This window comes from Magallana gigas, chromosome 9, assembly GCF_963853765.1.
Source record: "Magallana gigas chromosome 9, xbMagGiga1.1, whole genome shotgun sequence".
NCBI classification, from domain to species: domain Eukaryota; kingdom Metazoa; phylum Mollusca; class Bivalvia; order Ostreida; family Ostreidae; genus Magallana; species Magallana gigas.
Window position 1 is genome coordinate 23,608,618 of NC_088861.1, and position 22,863 is coordinate 23,631,480.

Below are 22,863 nucleotides of genomic sequence, written 5' to 3' on the forward strand. Positions count from 1 at the left end.
ATTTGGTCTCTTTAGTGGTATACAGGAATGTTTTGTCATGGAATTTGAGCATTAAATGAAATCTAAATAATCTCAGGGCTGTGTCAACAACCGACTGCTAATCTTTGATACTGTTGTCTCCAGTTCAAATTATCTCTTTGTCAGAAAGGTTTTAAGTATTTGTGACAGTCTGCAAAGTAGGAAGTCATTACAGAGAGAGAGAGAGAGAGAGAGAGAGAGAGAGAGAGAGAGAGAGAGAGAGAGAGAGAGAGAGATTCTGAGAGCAGAGAGCAGAGAACTTTTAAGAGAGAGAGAGCCAACAGAGAGAGAGAAAGAGAACTTAGCATTAATTGTTGTAATAGCATGATAAATTATGGATTTCTCTTCCTCAGTTTATTATATCAATTTTACAAATTCTTTTAGAACATTTTTTCCCATGACATTGATATAACTTGTGATTTGCTGATCACATTAAAAGCATAACTGGACATATAAACCTCATTTTTAAGGTGAAAGTTGAATTTACTATGATAAGGGAACAAATTAGTTTCTGGTAATACAAAATTTGTACCAAAGTTTGCGTGGCAGGTCCTCATCTAAAGTAATCTTAAAATTACCAAAACATCTTAGCATTCAGAAGAAAAAAATAAACATTATCATAAGATTACATGAAGACGTATTAATGTGATGATAAAGACGGTTTGATAGCTAGCTAGCTGCTCCTCAGAGTTCCATATCAGCCCCAAACCCATGAGTGCAAGTTTTTCTTTTTTAGGCCAAGTGAAATGTTTTCCGCAGTGAGTTTGATCCCACCAACATTGGCATGGATTGATAAGCCAGTCATTTTAATCAGATCAACTTCCAAATATTGAGTTTATACCCAACTAAAAAACCCCGAAAAGGTCAGGCCAGATTAAACAATACAGAGTCCTAATTTGGAAGGATATTGCAAGTCTAGTGTTAATCCAGGACCATTAATGTCATATAAGTTAAAATTAATTAGTGCTTCAAGTCAAACATTGGGTAAACTAGCGAGGAATAACTGAAACACACAGAACTCTTCAATAGCTCCTTTGAGTGGTATCACTGTGCATAACATTGGGTATATATGCAACAACAAACTTTTTTCTTGGTGTTTGGTCCAGATTTGACACAAAAGTTTTTCTATGTTTCATTTTTCCCTCTAGATATTTTGCCTTGCATGAAAAATTGTAAAGAAAAAAGTGCAAATATCATTTATAAACAGATAATGTGATGATGATGATGATGATGATGATGATGATGATGATGATGATGATGATGATGATGCAATTTTAAGAGAAAAAAATAAAATTAAAAAGTATTAAAATCAAAAGCTTTGAAAGAAAGATATATAGTCTGGAGTATTGTATATATAAATGCAAAAAATAAAGCGGCAATAACACCAAATGCAGAAAAATATCCCAACAAAGTAAATGATTTTATTATTGTTGGATTCATATGCATACGAAAAGTACAATGAAATCGTCAGATTGATGGCTTAATTCAATTGAATTAACTAGTATAACCCCTTCATATCTGAGCATGTACCATTTATTAACTGAAGTACTGCAGTATATACTTGGATGATTGCATGGTAGTTGAACAAAAGCAATACATTCAAGTACATTTGTTTTCTGCCAGTGAAGCTAATTAAACTTGAATTAATTATCAGGTACTTGTCTGGCCTGTAATCCCTACAACCTTCTGCACACAGAACTAAATTGAAAAGGAAGAAGATAAATCATTCAATAATTAAAGTACCAATTGGCATTTAACTCAATTTCCAATACCCTGTATTTCTATCAATGGCTTCCAATCGATTGGTATTAATCAGAAATGTGTCCTATTTGTATCATTGATGTGTTTGTCCGGTATTCGGCCGAGATGATAGAGGGGAAAGTTAGTAGAGCAGCAGATATACGTATGTGTATAGAGAGGGGGAAAACGAAATCCCCAATCTGGTGTGGATTTCATGTTCAAAGAGATCAATATTTGGCTCTCAGAGATTGTGTATAGAATTGAGAGGCCTATAAGTGGAGATATATGATAGCAAGACAGTCTCTCTCAGTATTGGTGAGACATGCTGTTAAAGTTCACTAAGGCTTAATTGATTTGCACTTTAAAGAAATTTTGCTCATTTCAACGGCATTTCAAATATTTATATGTAGGTATAAATCTATGTTTCATATACATATACTTTATTTTTACTGATAATGTTGTCATATTGTTTATAAAATAAAAGTTGAATGACCTTTTTTTTTGGCATTTTGACCTTTTATTACCACTGACCTTGACCTTTTGTACAATGACCTTGAAGTTTTAAAACACTTCCTATATACTGTAACATAAAAAAAAATTGATCTCTGAACAGATTTAGGAACTAAACATGTCAAGAATTATCTTTATGGCATTATGGCAATGCACTGAACAGTAACAATGATCGCGACCAGATTGGATTTTGCATTTATAACTGTATTTAATCTGCAGTCGTGAAAAGCAGAACTTTCCTTTTTACTCTAATCCTTTGGTAAAGCCAAAAGGATTCAGCATATAGCCATAATTACATTTAAGTACACTTTAATCCTATCAGTCTCTGCTTCGTAAATCTCTTACTTTAAACATGCAATGGCCATAAATTGCTTTTTTACAATTTAACATCTTTGTATAAGACTTGACTGAGGAAAAGAGATATACATGTAATAAATATTTGCAGTCAATGAGTATAGTGTTTTGCATTTAAACTTGACATGCAAAATATATACATGTAGAGAGTCTGCATGGCTGGTATTCTGAATTTATACAGTCTGCTTCTGTACACTTTAAATTGCTGCTTTTTTGTTTATTTAAAAATTTAGCTTGTCGATGCATGTGCACTGAATGCCTATATCAGACATTCAAGTTCATCAAGATAATTCTGCTTAAGTTGATGCATGAATTAACCTAAAGGTGAAACATGCCTTGTTATGAAATCTGCATTATTTACAGCAAGATTCTGATGTGCAACAAAATTTGAACTACATTTACCTAGCATTATACTGCATGCTTTAAACTTATGATTTAATTCACTGAGCTTCAATGCATCTTCATTGAGTTGTTTAATAATAAACTCCGAAAAAAGAGTCTGAAAGACAGACAACCCCACCCACTGTGCGAGTGCCGATCATAACCATATTAATTTTGGAATAAGATTGCCTTTCACATTGCACTAGATTCCATGCAAGTACTCGGAGCAAGAGGATTATGTCACCCATTACATAACAGTGTTGGCACTGAGCAATGACACCCAATCCTCCCAAGTCGAGGGGCTCAATATCACAGAGAGAGAGACTTTTGAAGTCTGTTTATTTGCCCTGCCAGGTATTGAGCTTCCTTCTTCATATTTACACGACTTATTATCATTTGACCAAACCTGAAATCGTCTGCGTTCTTCAAAAGCCGAAGGGAAATATTGGACGGGCACTTTGTAACACTGGTCAAACAAGGCTAAATTAGCACCCCGCCGCGGAGCCAGGACAAACAGAGAGAAATCATTATCAATCCATAAAAGGGTTTGGCGTACTTGTTTTTGGGAAGCAATAAAATAACACTGGCTGACTTTGGATACAAATATATATACATGTTTATATACAACTTCATAAGGTCCCTCACTTTGTTCTTATCTGAAATTCAGTCATAAACTATGTCATTTCATGACATCAGAGGTGTACACAGAAAAATTGGACTTCATTGACAAGAACTAGAAAGCTACCAAACAAGCATTAAATTAAACAAGAAATCTGAAACAAAATTATGGACATGCATTTATTTTAATTTTAAAACCATGCAATCTCCTATGTTACAGGTGTTCTTTTTTTCATTTCTGAGATGCCATAAAGGAAACAAGTTTCAAATATGTCATTTTTCCATCAACTTTGCTGTGAAGTTTGTTGAGTTTAATCAATATTCTCTTTGCCCATTTCAGGGAGCAATTTCTCACTTTGTTGACAGGCCAGCTGCACATTTAGTCCCCTAGCTAGTCTAAATATCTCACAAAGGATTCTAACACATTTGGTCAAAGCAATGGGATGTTACACACAATATAATATTACAAATCCATCTTCAATGCCCAATACAGTGAACAAAATTCAATTACATCTGCCTAAAATACAGCAAACTGAAATACAAGAGTTATTGCTTGGCATTGCTTCAATTTTATGACTTTAAATTAGATGATACATGTAATTTAACACAAATGCTGGTACTAACAGAACAATTGAACAAATACATTTCAAGTTCCAGATATCGGTATGTTTATTCTTAACATTTTCACAGAAACATGCATTTGATACATGTAACCTGAAAAATTAACATCTTCATTTCTTGATTTGTGGTGTCCAAGAAAATAATGTATCTTGTATGCAACTTCATTTTATTTACAGTGCAGTGATATTTATCTTCCATTTTTTTGTATATATATATATATAGAATCTTAGCTTGATGGACAGAATGAAAATTAAAGTTCCTAATAACGAAGTTGAAAAAGAATCACGACTATTGAGACTTAACTTATTAGACGAGAATTAGGGGGAGATTAAGCCAGCACTGTACAGGGGGCATTAGGTCTTCTGTGCCTGGTTAGCAAGTTCCTACACATTTACCTCCAAAAAAAAAAAATTCATGATTAAGGAGTTTTATAAAAAATGCATGTCAGACTGCACATTTCTGGCATGAAATGCCCAGTATTACTGAGGAGACCATGAGTTATCTGAAAATGGGTAGTGTTTGGGAGTGTTTTCCTAAGGTTTCACCCATTGGTGTCTGTTGTGAATCATATTACATTGTAAAATAATGGAAGAACCAGTGGTTTTGACCTCAGGTGTGTTTCCGGATAAAGAGAGTGGATTCAGTGCTGGATTTTCAGGCCAAATACATTTTCCGAAGGCGCCATCCAACGTTATCCAGCACCCTGGTAGTCCACTGACATTTCAGGCAAGTCTGAGACCAATATTTTCTGAAGGGTACAATACCGGTAGTATGTATTCACCAGTGACTATCGATAGGTCGCTCCGAAACCTCAAGGGAAACCTTGAAGACAGCGAGAACAGGTGCTGTGTCTTAAAGTATAAGCTCAAAGAGGCTCAGAGCACATTGGACTTGCAGAGTGACAGACTGTACAAAATAGAACATTCGGCTCGAGAAAACTCGCTACTCGTGAACGACTTGAAACAGCGAGAGAATGAGTACAGGAAAAGAATAGATTCCCTACAGCTGTCTGAGCAAGAGAAAGACAAACTCAAGGAAGAAAACATGAAAATCCGACAAGAAATGCAAGATCGAGTCAACAAACTTGATCTTGCTTTACGCACAGCACAAGTACAGAATCAAGTTGCTGAAAACGATAATCAGAAACGCGTGCTCTTGCTGGAGCAATCTTCGCAAGCCTTGAGTATGCTAGAAATAGAAAACAACAGTCTAAAACAGGACCTTGGTGATATGCAAAAAGATTTGTCTATTGCAAAAGAGTCAGTTGATCTTGCAAATTCTAAAATTGAACCAATTGATGAAGAAAACAAAGAATTAAGAAAACTGAACTCTCAAATTAGAGAGGAAAATGAAGAACTATCTAGAAAGATAACAGAACTATCAGGGCAGCTACTTGAACTTCGAAGGGTAACCCAATCTATGAAGAAAGAAAATGAAAAACTAGCCACTGCTTGGAAATCAGCATCAGAAGAAAAACACAGACAAAAAAAGCAGATGGAAAAATTAGAAGAAAAGAAGGCAGCCCTGAAATCAAAAGCTTTAACAGCTTCATCTGAGAAAGACAGACTGTTTCATGACAAGATGGATCTCAACAATAAATACCAGCAACTTCTGATTGACAAAGAGGCTCTGACCCAAATAAAAATTGCTCAAACTGATCAACTCAATGAGCAACAATCAGACATTGCAAAACTTAAAATGGTTCTTAAAGAAAGTGATGATGAAAGGCGGAAACGTCAAGCGGAGGTTGCTGAGCTTAAAGGGATAAATGACAATCTCACCATTGAACTGTCATCTGTTAAAAAATTCAATGAAAAATCTTTAGAGAGAACAAGTACATTGGAAAATGAGGTGTCAGAATTCGAAAAAAAGTGTGATATGGGTAAAAGAGAATGTATGAAGCTGCAAGATGAAGTAGACAAACTAAGCAGACAACTCCAAAATGCTGAGCACTATTCCAATATGGTGGCTGAAACCAAGAGTCGAAACCTTCAGAGAGAAAACCAAGAAATGAAGGAATTAGTTCTGAAATTACAAAGTGAAATTCGCAGTTATAAGGATGAGAACTGTCTTCTCGTCAGTAAAATTGATGACCTTTCCGTAAAACTCAGCAATGCTGATGCAGATCTAAGTCACGCTGCTCTCCTCAGCCATGAAGATTTGGAAAACTTGAAGAATTCATGTGAACGCATGACATCCATGATAAGCCAAAAGGACTCAGAGATTCAAGTTCTATCGGACAAATGTTTAGAACTGGAGCAGCTTGCATCGAAATATCAGTCGGAAAACCGTGATCTGAAAAAAGATAACGGAGCCCTGATTGAACACTATGATGATATGAAAAGACTGAAAGATGAACACAAGAGGTTGATACAAGCAAACGCTGAGAATGAGCAAGTCATCAAACTGCTTGAAACTCAGAATGAAGTTCTAAGACAAAGCTCAGAATCCCAGTTAGCCAAACTTCATGATGTAGAACTTTTGGTTATCAGAGCTGAGCAGCTCCATCATGATAATGGGCACCTGACAGAAAGAGTGGCAGAATTGGAAAATATTCGTGATAATCTGGTGACTCAAAAGGAAGAGCTTCTTGCTAACACAGAACTCATCTACAAAAATCCTCAAATTGAAGAGCTGAAGACCCGGGTGGATGAACTTCAGCAGGTGAATAAGCAGTTACGGGATATGAATGATTCGGTCAATGAAAAGTATGAGGCTCTAGAACATATCAATGTGGAGCTAAAGGAAGCTGTAGGTGGGGATGGAACTGTTGTGCCAAAAACAGAACTATTCAAAGTGCAGGAGGAGAGATGTCGTCTGGAGGATGATATCATCCAGATACAGCACAAATGCGAAGAGCTAAGGCAAGAACACGAACAATACCTAAGGCAGTATGGACCTGAAGGGGAAGATACAGTCAAATGGCAGCAAAAAGTGAGAACTCTTGAAAGAGAAAAAGAGGGACTAGAAAAACAGGTGGCCCTCATCAATGGTCAACTCCTGTTGGTTGAAGGTAGCAAGAAAAGATTGGACGAAGTAGTGGAAGATCTGCAGCATGAGATAGTTCACCTCAGGAAAGAGCTGGAGGAGGCAGAAAAACAGGAAGCGAACCGAATATTTCAAGGAAGAGTGAGTGGTGACATGAGCGAGATCGAGGCCAAACTAGAGTGTCTTCGAAATGAGCTCAGCCAAAGCCAGAAAGACAAGATCAAGTTTGAACACCTGGTGCGAACCCTGAAAGAGGAACTGGAGGAAGAAAGAACCAAACAACCGGCTCAGATTACCGAGTCCCTTGATGATGTTGGCTCAGAGCTAACTTCCATGAGAGGAGAACTCCACAAACTAGTTGGCGAAATTGAAAGGAAAGAGCAGATGATCGCAACACTAGAAAACCAGCTTCGCCAATCCAAGGAAAAGATAGAAGACAAGGATAAGATAGTGAAAGATCTAAAATCAGTGCTGGATAAAAGTTCCTCAGCCACGCACAGTCTGGAGGAGAAATTCTCCAGACCTTCTCATAGTGATGATGTCAGAATGTCTGACCCAGTGACAAGATCCAAGAGTTTAAGAGAACGGGGCACGGGCGACAGACTTCAGACACTTCTAGCGCGATACAAGGACTACAGTGATAACGGAAATCAGAACTCCTCAGAGCGTCGAATCAAACCCCTCTCCATCTCCGGAAACAACACAAGAGGTGGGCTTGTGACACGTGATAAAAAATGACTTGATTGATTTGGATAAAATCGTATTCAAATGGTCATTTGTTCGATTTTGTGATATAATGGAAATGTGTGAGTTTGAAAAAAAAAATGTTTTTTACACCAGTGATGGGCTTGTGACATGTGATAAATGATGACTTAATGAATTTGGATAAAATCATATGGTCATGTGTTGGATTTTGTGATAGAAGAAATAATTGTGTTGTTTGAAGAAAAAAAAATTGGCTTTCTGATCTCAAGTAAATCTGATGATGCACATCCACATAATTTCATTTCTCTCTCAGTTACCTCTTTTAAAAAATGAATTTTAATTCTAAATCAAAGTTCAACATGCATCAACAATTTTTCAATGGCGTCAAGAGTTATTAAAAAAAAGAGCGCTGAACTTTTAGTTTATAAAACGTCCACATTTCACGGATTGATTATCATGATTGTCTACTGTCTAGACAATTTCATTTGTATTGATACTTGGAGTGTATCAAACAATAAAAAATACTATTATTAACTGAATACCTGATTGATAATTGCATTTTTAAATTTTAAAAAAAGGACTTACACATTCTGTAAAACTTTTTTTCGCCTTATTGAAACTTTCTTTTATAAAACACACTACTTTCATAGATGAAAGATCAAGTTGAGCAGTTCAGTTTGATGCTACTGTTCAATGATTACCGGTAGTAATTCCAGGCCCTAAGATCTTGTTGTAAATGCATTTTGATCTTTTAATTAAGTGGTTCCTAATTCAATTCAAAGTTCACACCACCTTCACAGAAAAACAAATTTTTTTTTAAGTACCGAAAACATTTGAATGTAATTTTTTGTCCACATCAAAATAAAATGGAGTGGGTGTATTGTTCAATTTCCCCTCAATAATTAATGTGCCAATTGTATGCTAATATGTTTTTACTGGCGTAGACGTCTGCTACTTACATTTTGTAAACATTGAAGGAAAAGGACAATTCAGATAAACTGTATACAGGGAAATATTCGCCCCTGTTCTATTTTCACCCCTTTCACCCTTGTTCTCAGCAAGCAAATTTAAGACTCGGCAAACTCCAAATTATTTTTCTTAAAACACAACTATATCTGGGCAAATTCAACAATGGGGGGAAGCTATTAGCAAGTGAAGAAGGGTGAAATTAAGTAACACAGGGGCGAAAGTAGCCCTGTACAGTTTATTGTACTGGACTACCACCCACTACCATAGTTTTTCAACCACTCCAATCCTAAAGCCACACATACACCTTAATACTTCTTGATAACAAGCCCACACTATAATATGTCTCTACAAACAGTCCCCCCCCCCCATACTTTTCTTTCTTGTTTACGGTCATCACAGTTAAGTATTACATAAGTATAAGAGAATATCAAAAGGTAGTCCCTTTATCATAGATCATCGGTGTCTCTCTATCAGGGGCAATTTGTAAGTCTACAATGTGACTCTCCCAACTTGATAACAATCTGTCGGGGGTAAATTGGCTCAATAAGTTTCTTGTCAGCCTGGCGGGTTGAAGTGTCAATATTACTAGAAATTTATAGCAGTACTTGCCGTTTTATCATTATCTACTGTCAGTTCATTACTAGGTTGACAGGAGCCCTTAAACTTCTAAAACCTCATACAAAACTAAAAATTTTTTTACAAAATATAGAGTACTAAGTCTTCATGGCATAGGAATTCCTTTGTGAAGTCTTGACCATATTTTCCATTACAAAATATACTCATAGTTTTACTCATGATCAAGCCTTGTCTACCCTATAGGTATAAATTAAAGGAAGACTATAAAAAATGTACATGTAATCAACTTCAACCTTAATCCAAAAATCTCTAACCCTCCTTAAACTACTCTCACACTATGCCACTACCCTAACACACCCCCAACCCCCAGGCCCCAATAAAAAATTCTAAACATAAAAACCAGTACTTTGTCAAAAATACAGCTGTTGTATAATGAAAAATCTACCTCAATATGACGTTAAATTTTCAAATTTTAAAAAAGAAATGCATTATCTTTCTACAGCTTAGAGAGGTGCCAGACCTTCTAGTGCAGGAGATACCAGGTATTAAATACAAGACTTGATAGTAATAGTGACACACATTTCTACTGGCATTGTACGACCACGACTTCAATGTTTACATGCTTTTCAGACGACGCTCGAAAAATCCACAAAACAGGAGGAAGAAATTTGAATGCAGTAGTGTTCGTTTTCTATATAACTTTTTTTTTCCCTTTTTTAAACATTTAAGAACCTACGTGCTAAAATATTGGTAATATTTTATCTCTGGGTCTCCAATTGTGTAAGATTTTAATACTCGAAAAGAACCTTTTGAAAATGTGTGCTGGAAATACTGTGCCAATAAACTTTTTTTTTGGAAGGGGGGGGGGGGGGGGCTTGTATGCTTTGCAAATCATAAATCCCATAATTTTAAAAGGACTATTTTTTAGTTATTGAGCAGTTAACTCGATCAACAGCTGCTGCAGAGAATAAAGTTCTGATCATGAATTTTTCATAAAGTTTTAAATAAATCTGTCATTTAGTGTTTTAATTCAATAATTATTTCACTGACAGAGAAATTTCCCTATTGAACCAACTTACCTTTGAATCTTAAATATTTCAGTGTGGTAGCATTGGTAGCTGCAAAGTTTCCTTCCATTGTGAATCCAGACACAATTCTTGTAAATCCCTAATCAAATAACTCCCTCTTGCTGACAAAATTTACCAACCATTACACACAGGAAAACAACACTTCAAGTGATTTTTGATCATCAGAGTCAATTTTTTTTTAAAATCCACAGTCTTAGAACACTTCACATGTTGTATCACAAACTTTCCTCATCACAAAATACATTTTGAATTAACTTTTCTCCAGACTAACTTTTTTTTTCTCATCAAATGCTAATAATCCCGAGGATTCTTATTAACACTTTCTTTCCCCCTTTTTACTCAATTTAAAGGTCATTCTTTATAAAAACAGGAAACTCTCTCCACGCATTCTGTACTGTTGTATCAATACTAATGCTGTGGACCTCCTTTCACTGAATGACTACAAAAAGTAAACAATACGTCCCACACAAATATAAAGCTACTCTCAGAAAGAGAGGGAACTTTAAATGCACAGCCTATCTCTCTGAACGGACTTTCTATAGCAGACCAACGTTGGACAAAATCATGAAAAGAATCAGTGCGTCATTAGTCTGACACAACGGTCTTTGTCCAGAGTATGCGGCCAAAAAGGTAACTGGTAAATTGGGGAATCCCAATATGAAGATGATCCAAAAATCTCTCTAAGTCCAAAAATTTGAAGCACACCTTTCATGGTATCATGGCTACCGAGAATACATGTATATCCATACTACACCTCCTTTGGCTGGGAGATAATAGGTGTGAGATATCAAAGGAAAATCGTCCACACAGTATCACAAATAGCCCGTAATCCCTGATCAAACACTGAACGGGGACATCTGTTGGAAGCAAATTGAAGCAACAACTTTGAATTCATCCAAAGACTTGCTAAATCTCTATGGATCTTGAAGGACACAGAAATAAAATCCCCCCCTTACAAGGTTATAGCATTACAATAAAAAGATTCGACCCGGGTTCTCATCAGATTTTGTGAGTAAATTGATCCAAGAATGTCACACGCGCCTCATTTTGAACAATAATGAAAAACTAGCTCTATACTGTCTGTGCCCTATAATATGATCATACAAATTTAGGGACCATCTCCACAGTTTTCTAATCTTGATAACTCTTTCTCTCTTCTATCTTTCAATGAGATATTGATCAATGCATGACAATCGAGGGTATCAACCAGCGTACAATTTTCATCAATTCCCCGCAAAATTTAGAATCATTTTCAGTGAAATTTACACAGCTGTTTCTCCATGAAATAAAAATGAAAGGGAAAAGTCAATTGTACACAATAGCAGCTGCTCTTTCTTTTATGGCCAGTGATGAAAATAACAAAAGCTCATATAGCTTCCATTTAGAGATAAATTGTATTCAGATTGATTTTTCCCTCCAATTTAGCTTCTTATACGGTCCCTCTGGTGTTGAGGACAAGAAAAGTTCAAGAAGTCAAGATTTTTACAATGAATGATTATAACATCCCATAAAAAGGAGGGCACATTTAGGACCATATCTTTTCTCAAACAAAGCAGCAATGCATGGGGGACAACTTTATAACAGTATAAATATGAAACTAGATGCCAGGATAAATATTTTGACACATACATTTAAATGACTATGATGGCCAACCTAGTAATGATGTCTGATACATTTATCTCTTTTAAAGACGTAATCAAAATTTAAATCAAAGAAAAAAAAAGTCATCTTAAAGAATAAAAGAGAATCAACATCTTATATTTTACAAACACTCAAGGATGTGACATATAAATTAGATTGTGAATGTTTTTCCAAATTTCTCAGTTAAAAACAAAAGTATTCCAATAGACCATAAACTTGAATAAACATACTTTTATCTGCATGAAATCATATCCTTTAATTGAATTATGGATAGTTGCAAATGCTGTAAAAAGGAAGAAGATGGAATTGTGGGGGGGGGGGGGGGGGTTAACAGCAAAATAAGGTTGCATTTCTTCATTTACACAACAAAGAAAAATCTTCCTTATAGGACAGAGTTATCTGTTGGGTTAGAATGCGTAAAAAAATCTTTAAAAAATTTCCATACCATACATGCATTTTCATACTCATTTGCATTTTTTTTATGGCAAAGCAATAAAGTTGTTTTACTCCAGTAATTCAAGGTTGAATGAGATTTATTTTTTTTCTTGTTTTTTCCTGTTCATATGATAAATACATTTATACTCGAGTGATTAACAAAGCTCTCCATATCAGAGCAAGCACTGATCTGTGACATGAAAGCATTATCATAATACAAGAAACATGAACAAATGTATCTCATTTAATTAACTATAGGACAAGGCTTATTGCGACGGTGAAGGTCAAAATCTAGGGGGCTTTAGCAGTAGGGGTTTGGGGAAGGAAGGGGTTAGAGAAAAGGGGAATAGAGTTGGGTGGGGGTGGGGGGGGGGGTAGGAAGGGGAGGGGTGGAAGAAGGTGAGAGACACTGTTTGAAGCTTCAAGTTAGATGGTACATGTACAAGATAAGTACTTCATTATTGGTGACATTGAGGTCAAGGTTATTGATAAATGATATGGTAGAAGTCACGGTTATTTATCAAATTTGAGGCAAAACTTACAATAAGGAATAAAGAATTTACTAAAATACTAGATTGCGTTGCCACATACTGGAGTATCCACTCGTAGTACATTCTTATAAAGTATTAGGAAGGCAGATTACATAACATATGACTTTGCACTTCATTCTTCAGTCTATACACTAGCCATTATTTTCACTCTTTGCATTACAATTGATATGCATGACCCCTTTACTAAATGCATGACTGTATACTGGAATGGACCAGATGAACCATAGCTCACTGGAATTAAGATCACTTCACCAGAAAGGTATATATATAATTCCCAGGTTTTCCTATTCATTTTATCAATGAAATAGTGTCACAGGAATCAGGTGCGTAAATGAGGAATTTCAAATTTTATGATGACATTTTCCTTTTTTTTCGTACATTTATGGAAGAAAAATTGCTTAATCATAAGTGCTTGGCTATCTTACAATTGCGATGACACGAGACCTAGCGAGCGGATTAAGGCTGTAGGCTACAAACCTTGGTGTTCTTTCATGCGCTGTTTGACATCATCCGTGTTCCCCGCTGCCAGCTGACTAGCCATGGTTGTGGAACTAATCCATCCAGAAATAAAAAACACTCTCTAAAATTTCATTCCTGAAATGGAAAAAAATTATATATGATGTATATCTTGTGCAAATAATATATTTAGAGGATAAGGAGACAGAGTAAAAATGTAAAAAAATAAGGTGGGTGGGGCGGTGACAAACCTTACAGAGAGAGAGAGAGAGAGAGAGAGAGAGAGAGATGTGCTGCTCATCTATCACACAGTAATCATATTTTACTGACAAATAGAAGTATTCACTACAATTAAATCAATTTAACTTAAATAGGAAAATATTCCTTATGTGAATTAATGTATAATGTGTTTCTGGTAATAAGCTCTCCCTAGACCCAGATAAATGACAGTGGGGAGACTTTCAAAAGTAGATTTTGGGGTTGAAAAAAATTATTCTTCGGTGCATATTAGATGAACAACAACAAATTGTAATAAGTTGTTAATCTAATCGGCGATCGTTTGATAGGCCCAATCCAATTTATTCATTTGTAAGATTGTGAGGAATAAATATTACAAAGGTCATTTAAATATTGACCTTAGATCCTCTACACTGTCTTCAATATCTTGTCACACACTATACGGCGTGTTTATTTAGCGGGCCGTGAAATAACAAGCGTATATAACGAGTATCGTTATTTCAAGAAGTTTTTTTTTTATTCTATACCTTTGCTTTACCCTAGCTACTTAATGATAGGCAAAACATCTGTGTGAAATCTTCGATGAAATACCTTCAAAATTGACATTTTCGTTCCACTTACAATGCTTACCTTGATGCAACAAAAACAATAGTCCCAAAACACTTCAAAGTTGGTTTTGGTAAAAACCGGTCACATTAATATCTTGTACAACACATCTATAAAGATGTTTAGAGACCACCTCGTGGGGGCACACGTTGTGTATGTTTATTTACTCCACAATAGGCACACACCTGGTTAAAGACTCCTTCAGAGGAACAATACGACACCTTACAAGGTGATATATACAAAATGAACTTCCAAAAATGACAATCCAGCACAGGTGGTAATTGTCTAATTTCCGATTTGGGCGCTGTGGCAATAAGCACCGGGTCAAGAAGATAATGATTGGTGTCACCCGTGAACGAATCGCATTCCATTCACGAACATAGCATCAACCGCCGTTGCTCAGCGAAAACGAACTTTTTTTTCTTCTCCAAGCACTTTAAAATGCAAAAATACGCCAACCTTACTGTGCCTTAATCCAACATGAAAATAAACGCATATACAGATCTACACACGGTCACACATCACTGTTAAATTCTCCAAACTTTACTATACATACATAAATAAACTGTAATTAATTACTCCTCCCTGATCGCGCCCTTTCTGGACGAGAAATGTACAGCTGTCATTCGTCCATACTTGAAATGACACTAGGAGGATGAAATAACAGGCCCTTGTTTTTTCAAGTCGTTGTATTCGAAAAAAAAGTGAAAGCAGTATAAAGACGGCCTGGTATTGTTTACTAATGCGCTAGCTTGCATGAATGACAACGGCCCATGATCAGGTATATACAACACAGTGCGCTCCGCCTGAGGAAATTTTGGAAAAATGTCTTGTCCTATCACTGTGTCTATATAAATGGCCTTTTCTCTCTCTATTTTTCAATTTATTTGGCGCATAAGACGTTCTCGCACGCGAAAATGGGCGTTATCACTACCCCCGGGGCAGGGACTGGAAATTGTCTTGTATAATTAATTAATAGATAATACATGTATAAGCCTTATGTAAGTTTTTATCTTAAAACAATCTTAAATTGTCTTAATTATAATTCGTACATCATCATTATCGTGATGTAATATAGGATATTGTTATTATTATACCTATATAGTTAAACTTTATCCTAGAAACAAGTACATGTGTTATTTTACGTGCATATTATAGATATATCTTTTCAAATTTATCAGGTCATAATTCTGAAAAAACTAATTAATTTGACACACCCTTTGTAAATTTTTGAAATCTGAATGCAATTCACATAGATCTTCGCTAGCCAAGGGTTTTTTGTCCACTCCGTTTATGGGGAGCGGAGTGGACCGAAAACCTTTGGCTAGCGAAGATCTATGTTAATTGCGTTAATATATACTATTTTATTTATTGGAGAGTGGGAGGGGGTAAACTGAATACATGTAAAAGTATTGTACAAATCGGAAATTGAATCAATCTTATATGTTCATTAGACATACAAATATTATGACTAGTCAAATTCATATTCAATCTAGATTGTAAGTAAAATTAGAAACTGGATCATATGATGTGCTCAAACATGCGCGGATCTAGAGGGGGTGGGGGTCACACACACCCTTCTCCTCCGGCAGAATTCAAATTTCTTCACATTACATTAATTATAAGATTACCAAAATATGCCTTCTCAGATCTCAAATAACCGTCGACCCCCCCCCCCCCCCCCCCCCCACTGGAAAATTTTTCTGGATCTGAGCATGTCAAAGGCGATTAGATATGAGCGGATTAAAATGATCTAATATTTATCTATTTCATGTATTTTTCAGATTGAATTTATTACACTCATCGTGGGTTCTTTTTTTCTCTGCAAAAGAAAGATAACTCTATAAACCCATTTTTCATGCATGTTCTGATATTAGAATCCTAGCATTTATATGCAATTTTCGTTTACAGCGAAAGTAACAGTCTTGTATTTACTGCCACCCGGTAAATTCAAAATTTACAACATGACAGTAATGTGACCAATAACGCAATCAATGTCTAAACCTATGAAACAGTTCAGATGCCATGAGGCCACATCGCTCACATTAGCAACAATGGCAAACCGATTTTACTATGACCCTAGTAACTTTACAATATGATAGTTCTCAATTCCATATCATTTCAAGAAATTTTGCGCGCACACACACACATCCCCAAATGATCGTTTAAAAAGTTGTATTATCTATCTCCTATGTTAAATTGTAACCCATGTAAGCACATGGCTTGACAAATGAATATTTATAACATACGCTGGCTTCAGTACCAATTATTAAAAAAAACATAGCCTTGACGATACACTTATCTAAAATCTGGTGGTGTGAAGCGGACCAACACTTCAGTTAACCAACTTAGATTTAAAACTCTTCCCTGGCGTAAAAGCAAAATGGTATAAATTTTATAAACTTCAAATAAACTTTTTCATAAAAGCTAGCATTTAGCAATGTTAAGACATCGATAAGTTTTTATACATGTAGATGTCGTTTATTCAGACGAATTATCTCAGTTAATTAATAGGATTTAACAGGCTTAGACTTTTTTTGAATAGTTATGCCTGTTTACACTAAGAATATTGAAAATCAGTATACATGTATTCGTTCTCTATACATAATCGTATGGAGTCTTTAAAAGGAGGGGTTTAAAGAAATTAAAAAAAAGATTATCCATTATTATATGTGAGAGTGTTTAATTGTGATTTAAACAGCATACAGATGTACATCAAACATGACATGTAGCAGCTAGAATATAATATACAGTTTCAATTTATTTCAAAATCTCTCTGTTTTAAAAATCAGTTTCCCTTGATGAAGTGGTGATTATATTGCCTTATTTAGCTCTTCATTATAAAGTGCAAGTCAAAAAACAATCTATTCTTATACGTATAAAAATAAAACTCATAGCCTTGACCATATACTCATCTAAAAATTTGGTTGTGTGAAGCAGACCAACACTTGACCAACTTAAAATCAAAACTCTTCTCTGATTTATAAGGATTATGAAATACATTTTATAAACTTCAAATTTACTTCTTCATAAAAGCGTGCAATGCTTCCATATCAATTTCAAAACAACAACAGAAAAAAAAAATCAAAGCACACACACAAGAAAATCTGTTTACTTTATTTTATACCAAGTATTCAAAGTTTTCTCATTGTTTGTCAAACTCAAAATTTCTTGGATTTGTTTATGTTGAATCTTTCCACGAAATCAAATGTTGATCCAAAAAAGAAATGCGAAAAGCCTCATAATGATATTAAAAGTTAATTTGACCACTGCCCGTAGGCTAATGTATCTATAAATGTATTTTTATTACAAACCATGGATTCTAGAAACTCCACGAAAACTGGTACCCACGAGACGACACAATTGTGAAAAACATAACGGTAGTCGCGTCTTTTGAAAGTTTGCATGATGATCTGTGTGTATAATTGCAACAATATTCTATTAAATCTTCCGCGCTGTAAACAAATTAATTATCGTCGGACTGGGATCTTGTATGGACTTCGTTTCCGAGGTAGAGCTGGGCCTAATGTATGGCTTCTGACCATCACCAGTGGCCTCTCCACAGGTTTCTTGATAGAATCTTCATTGTTCATATCAGACGCCTCCGTGAGAAGCTTTGTTATATCTTCCATCCCGTTTCTTTTGGCAATATCCAGTGGACTTTCCCCATTCTTGTTAAGAAGATCGATTGCCGCCTTATTTTGCAGGAGAATTTTAACGGACGATCCATATCCGTTTCTTACGGCCATAAAAAGGGCGCTTTCTCCATTGCTGTCGCATTTATTTGCATCTGCGTCATTTTTCAACAGGATCTCTAAAATAGAATCATATCCACTCAGGGCTGCTCGGTGAAGCGATGTTCTGGCCTCATTATCACAAGCATTGACATCGGCACCGTGCTCAATAAGGTGGGAAACTCGTTTATCGGAAACTCCCTGCTTGCAATCAAAAGTCATCATAAGGGGGCTAACTCCTTCCGTATTGCAGGCATTTACGTCAGCAGCGTTACGCAGTAACAGACACATGGCGTCATCATTCTTATGGCAAACACTCTCATGTAAACAAGTGTTATCATATTTATCTTGCGGAGCATTTACTCTGGCTTTGTTATCAATAAGCGTTTTCATAATATCACAATTGCCTATCCTTGTAGCATAAAACAATGGGGTTTTTCTATCTGAACTGAGAGGATTAACTTTAGCACCATGGTCAATAAGCGTTTTTACTATTTTGAGTGAACCCTTTCCTGCTGCAGCGCCAAGAGGTCCCGGAGTCAGTGGTTTTCCATTGTATTCCGGATCGACGTGAGCTCCTTGGCATAACAACTCTTTTACTACATCATGAAAACCAGCTTCGCAAGCAAGTAAAAGTGGGGATTGTCCAGCCGCTATAATGTTGACATTTGGACGATGATTCAACAGACAGGAAGCCGTTTTTCTATTGCCTCTCAGCAAGGCCAGGTGTAAAGGAGTGTAACCTTCACTTCCGGCACTATTGATATCAATCCCATGATTCAACAGTGTCTTGATTACAGTCACACTGTTATCAAAACATGTACTTGCATTGTGTAAAGCATTATCATTTTCAGAATCAGATAAGTTAACATTGGCGCCATTTTCAAGAAGATATCTCATGATGTCAACAAAGCCTTCTCTGACAGCGATTATTAATGGGGTGTCGTCGTTATCAACTCTCTCGTTCACATCTTCATCGTTTTCAATCAAGAGTTTCACAACTTTTTCATGCCCATTTCTTACAGCAGCTGATAGCGGTGATCTAGGAAATTCGTCAATATCATCATCATCATTGTCATCATCATTTCCATGGCTAAACTGCTCAAATATGTCTTTTTTCGTCGAAACATTATACTTTGCGAATTTCAAAAGCTCATTCGCCACATCGAAATGTCCCCACAAAGAAGCGATATATAAAACATCTTCTCCAGAGTCCGAAACTACAGTTATATCCGCTTTGTGTTTCAGTAAAAGCTTAACGATATCTAGATGTCCATATCTACAAGCATAGAATAGAGAAGACTTCCCGTAGTTATCTTTTTTGTTAACGTCTGCTTTATTTTCGAGTAAACACTGAGCTGTTAACACGTGGTCATGTTTCGACGCAAGAATCAGAGGCGTGCACCCAGTTTTTGTTTCAATGTCTATGTCTGCTCTCCTGTCTAAAAGGAGTTTGATGATTTTAACATTTCCAAAGGTGGCTGCCATGCTGAGTGGATATTCCTTGGACAGTTTCTCTTTTGTATTTGCCTCGGCACCGTTTTGTAAAAGAAGTTCAACAATAGCCGCCTTTCCATTTTCAATTGCAGCATGTAAACTTGGAGCAAGGTCTGAATCTTTGAGTATGTCTTTAGAATACTCCAAAAGAAGTTTAACGATGTTTTCGTGCCCCTGTCGACACGCAATGAACAATGGAGAATTCCAGCCACAAACCTGTAAATCTATCTTGGCTCCTTTTGAAAGAAGAATATCGACTATAGGATGATGACCATATTTTGCCGCATAGTACAGTGCCGTTAATCGTTGCTTTAGTGGCCCGTGTACGTTCACGTCAACTCCTTTCGACAGTAAAAGATGAACAAGATCAATGTTGCCACGCATACAGGCAAAATGCAAACCAGTAAGTGCATACTTTGTTTCTTCGTGAACTTGCGCCCCATTCTCCAGTAAAATTCGGACAACATGCGTATTGTTTTTGCTACATGCAAGCGCAATAAGACCTGGTTTTTGTTCTGGAAAAGAACATTTTCTTGCATCTGCACCCATTTTAATGAGACATTTCACAGTTTCTATGAAAGTTTTCTCCTTCCCACTCTGTGATGAAAAATATGAAATACACGATCTTTCCATTGCAAGTGCCAGATATAGCGGAACCTCATTGAAAGATGTCGACAGGTTTACGTTTTCTTGAGATGATATCAATGTCAAAATATCAGAATGATGAAAGGTAGCAGCAATGTGAATTGCGTGAATCTTTTCGTCTGTATTCCACAAATAAGGCGGCTCCTCTTTTCCATAGAAATGCAGAATTTTGTTTGCTAGTTCTGTATTGCCGTTGGCACAGACTGCAGGCAGCAACGGTTGCTTTTTTAAATTCCTGCAACACATTTCATTTTGCTGCAGTTTATCAAACATAGCTAAAAAGATTTTATCGTGGGAAAAAAGTATAGCCAAAACAATCGGTGACAATTTTTCACCCAGAGTGACAAGATCTACTTTTGAGAATCCCCTGAGCTGCATGCGGTTCGTTTTCGCCAATGGTATAAGTCCTATATCTTCTTTAGCTAGTTCTGCCTTGATAGCCATTTCAAGAATCTCTTCTGGATTTTTGTCCACAATTATTTTCTCTAACACTCGATATATCCTTTCATCACTTGTCCATTGACACAAAAATACATCCAGAAATGTTTTTTCGGAAATGTCACTAGCTATTCTCTTTGTGTAATCAACGATCAAACTGTCTTCAAAATAGAAATGCGGATATACGGAATCTTTGTTCTCTTTATCGTTAACTTCAAAAGTAGCAAAGTTTCTGTAGAAAAACCCCGTGCAGTATTCCAGAAATAATTTTGTTTCATTCATGCAATAATAATGAAGACATGTTTGAAACAACAGACTGTTTTGAAACTGGTAAACACCCTCTACTTTTGTCAGAAACGAACCTTCTAATGAATCTAAACTTTCTAAAATATCCTGTGCAAGAGTGGTTTTTGGGAGTCCGAATGAATTTAATAGACATATCACGGATTCATTAAGAATGCTAGTTTCATCCTCTTCCTGAACGTCATTTTCGACATCATCGTCTTTAAATGTGCAATCCGATAGAAATTCGTCTTCAGACAACTTATTATCTCCAATAACAAGAAGAAACAAACCCATGTAACTTGCTTGTTCACACTCCTTTATGCGAAGAATTTCATTCCGAATTAATTCATAAGGGTTTCTGAAAAACTGTCTTATGTTTGATCGAAATGTCGCATTTATTCCAACAGTGTGACACAAGGCTGGGAAAGCAGAAGCTGATTCCAAGATAGCATTCATGTCGTTTTTACTTATGCCTGAAGTATCAATGTGACTATCTAAAATTTTCTTTTTCTCCTCCATGGTTGGTGCCAACGACTCTTCATCCAGATTTATAACTGAGTAATTTTGAAACATCGAGGATGTTTGATCGTCGATCAAATTCGACCTGCAGGTAACAATCACCCGTATATTCGGGGCTATTTTTCTCCCATTTAGTCCAATTCTTAGGTAATAGTCAAACTCTTTATTTTGCCTTTGCCACCACTGACATGCTAGTGGGTCTGTTCTAGATTTCCCGATAGGATCGTCGATGACAAATATGTCAAAATCCGTGCCTATCATCTTCATCGGTGCGTTTTCTATTTCATCAAGTGCAGTGCTGTACGAAACCGATTTTCTGTCCATAGAATACCGAAGACCAATAAAGCGTGCAATGGCGGATTTTCCTGATCCAGCCGCTCCGGTTATCAGGACTCTGTCATGTGTTTGGAGTCTGTCGGAAACAATCTTCGACGCTCTGGTTCGGACAAATTTCTTGTTATCATGACTCCATTGTCTCTTTGTCGGTTCCAGCGTCTCCACCCAGTCCCAATCATCCTCCTCCGAGTCTGACATTTTGGACTCCTATCGAACAGTTTCTTCACCACGTGTTTACGTGGTCCTTTGGTAGATGTCTGTAAAATAAGAGTATTTCTGTTTATTACCTACATATTATTCAGTAATATGAACCGTAATATCGTACATGCCGGCCCCTTTAATCCCTTTAAACATTAGATCGATCGTCGTTAAGCAAACACTGCTGTCTCTACTTTCACTTCTATTGTACTCCACTTACAGGTATTTAAAATATCTCCTTTCACCACACCGTCTACATAGAACCAATGATGTTTCAATTGTTTCGAAGTCTTCATAAACATTTTATTTGGTACGAGTTGATAATAAGGTGTGAATATATTTCCTTTCCTACATTTCATTTAGCAATGTTAAGACATCGATCAGTATGAGTAGATGTCGTTTGTTCATAGGGTTAGATCAGTTTATTAAGAGTTAATAGGCTTAATAGGCTTTTTTGAATGGTAATGCCTATTTACACTTTGCATATTGAAAATCAGTGTACATGTATTCGTTCTCTCCGTATATAATCGTATGGAGTCTTTAAAAGGGGGTTTAACAGAAATTTCAAGAAAGATTAGTCATTGTAAGTGGGATTTTACCTTTTAATTAAAACAGCATGCAAATGAACATCAAACATGACATGTACCATCTAGAATATTAGTATATAGTTTCAAATTAATTTAAAATGTTTTCAGGATCGGTTTCCGTTGATGAATT

The 22,863-nt window shown here is 36.1% G+C and overlaps 3 protein-coding genes across 8 annotated transcripts in view; 1 reads left to right on the forward strand and 2 right to left on the reverse strand.

The window, feature by feature from the left end:
* LOC105334530 (dystrophin) overlaps positions 1-14,525 on the reverse strand; it is a 120,450-nt gene extending 105,925 nt beyond the window's left edge. For 3 of the 6 annotated variants that reach the window (XM_066071863.1, XM_066071860.1, XM_066071858.1), the window contains exons 1-2: positions 14,510-14,525; positions 13,673-13,789 (exon numbers count right to left, since the gene is read on the reverse strand). In XM_066071863.1, the coding sequence (XP_065927935.1) occupies positions 13,673-13,736 (64 nt within the window). In that variant the 5' untranslated portion in view covers positions 13,737-13,789; positions 14,510-14,525. Of the gene's footprint in view, positions 1-10,559; positions 11,581-13,672; positions 13,790-14,509 lie in introns of those variants that run through there. The other 3 variants (XM_066071864.1, XM_066071861.1, XM_066071859.1) reach the window with 2 other exon arrangements.
* On the forward strand, positions 4,593-8,231 carry LOC105334532 (putative leucine-rich repeat-containing protein DDB_G0290503). Its single transcript, XM_011438027.4, has one exon. The coding sequence runs from the start codon at positions 4,828-4,830 to the stop codon at positions 7,966-7,968; it is 3,141 nt and encodes a 1,046-aa protein (XP_011436329.3). The 5' UTR covers positions 4,593-4,827; the 3' UTR covers positions 7,969-8,231.
* Positions 14,526-17,590: 3,065 nt separating the features above from the next.
* On the reverse strand, positions 17,591-22,541 carry Ankyrin-3 (serine/threonine-protein phosphatase 6 regulatory ankyrin repeat subunit A). Its single transcript, XM_011438016.4, has 2 exons — positions 22,367-22,541; positions 17,591-22,205 (listed from the first exon to the last, which is right to left on the reverse strand). The coding sequence occupies exon 2, from the start codon at positions 22,144-22,146 to the stop codon at positions 17,965-17,967; it is 4,182 nt and encodes a 1,393-aa protein (XP_011436318.3). The 5' UTR covers positions 22,147-22,205; positions 22,367-22,541; the 3' UTR covers positions 17,591-17,964.
* Positions 22,542-22,863: the final 322 nt, after the last annotated feature.

What these genes read in the sequence shown, in the direction of transcription:
- LOC105334532 (XM_011438027.4), top strand. Translation starts at nt 4,828, where the DNA reads ATGGAAGAACCAGTGGTTTTGACCTCAGGTGTGTTTCCGGATAAAGAG.
- Ankyrin-3 (XM_011438016.4), bottom strand. Translation starts at nt 22,146, where the DNA reads ATGTCAGACTCGGAGGAGGATGATTGGGACTGGGTGGAGACGCTGGAA.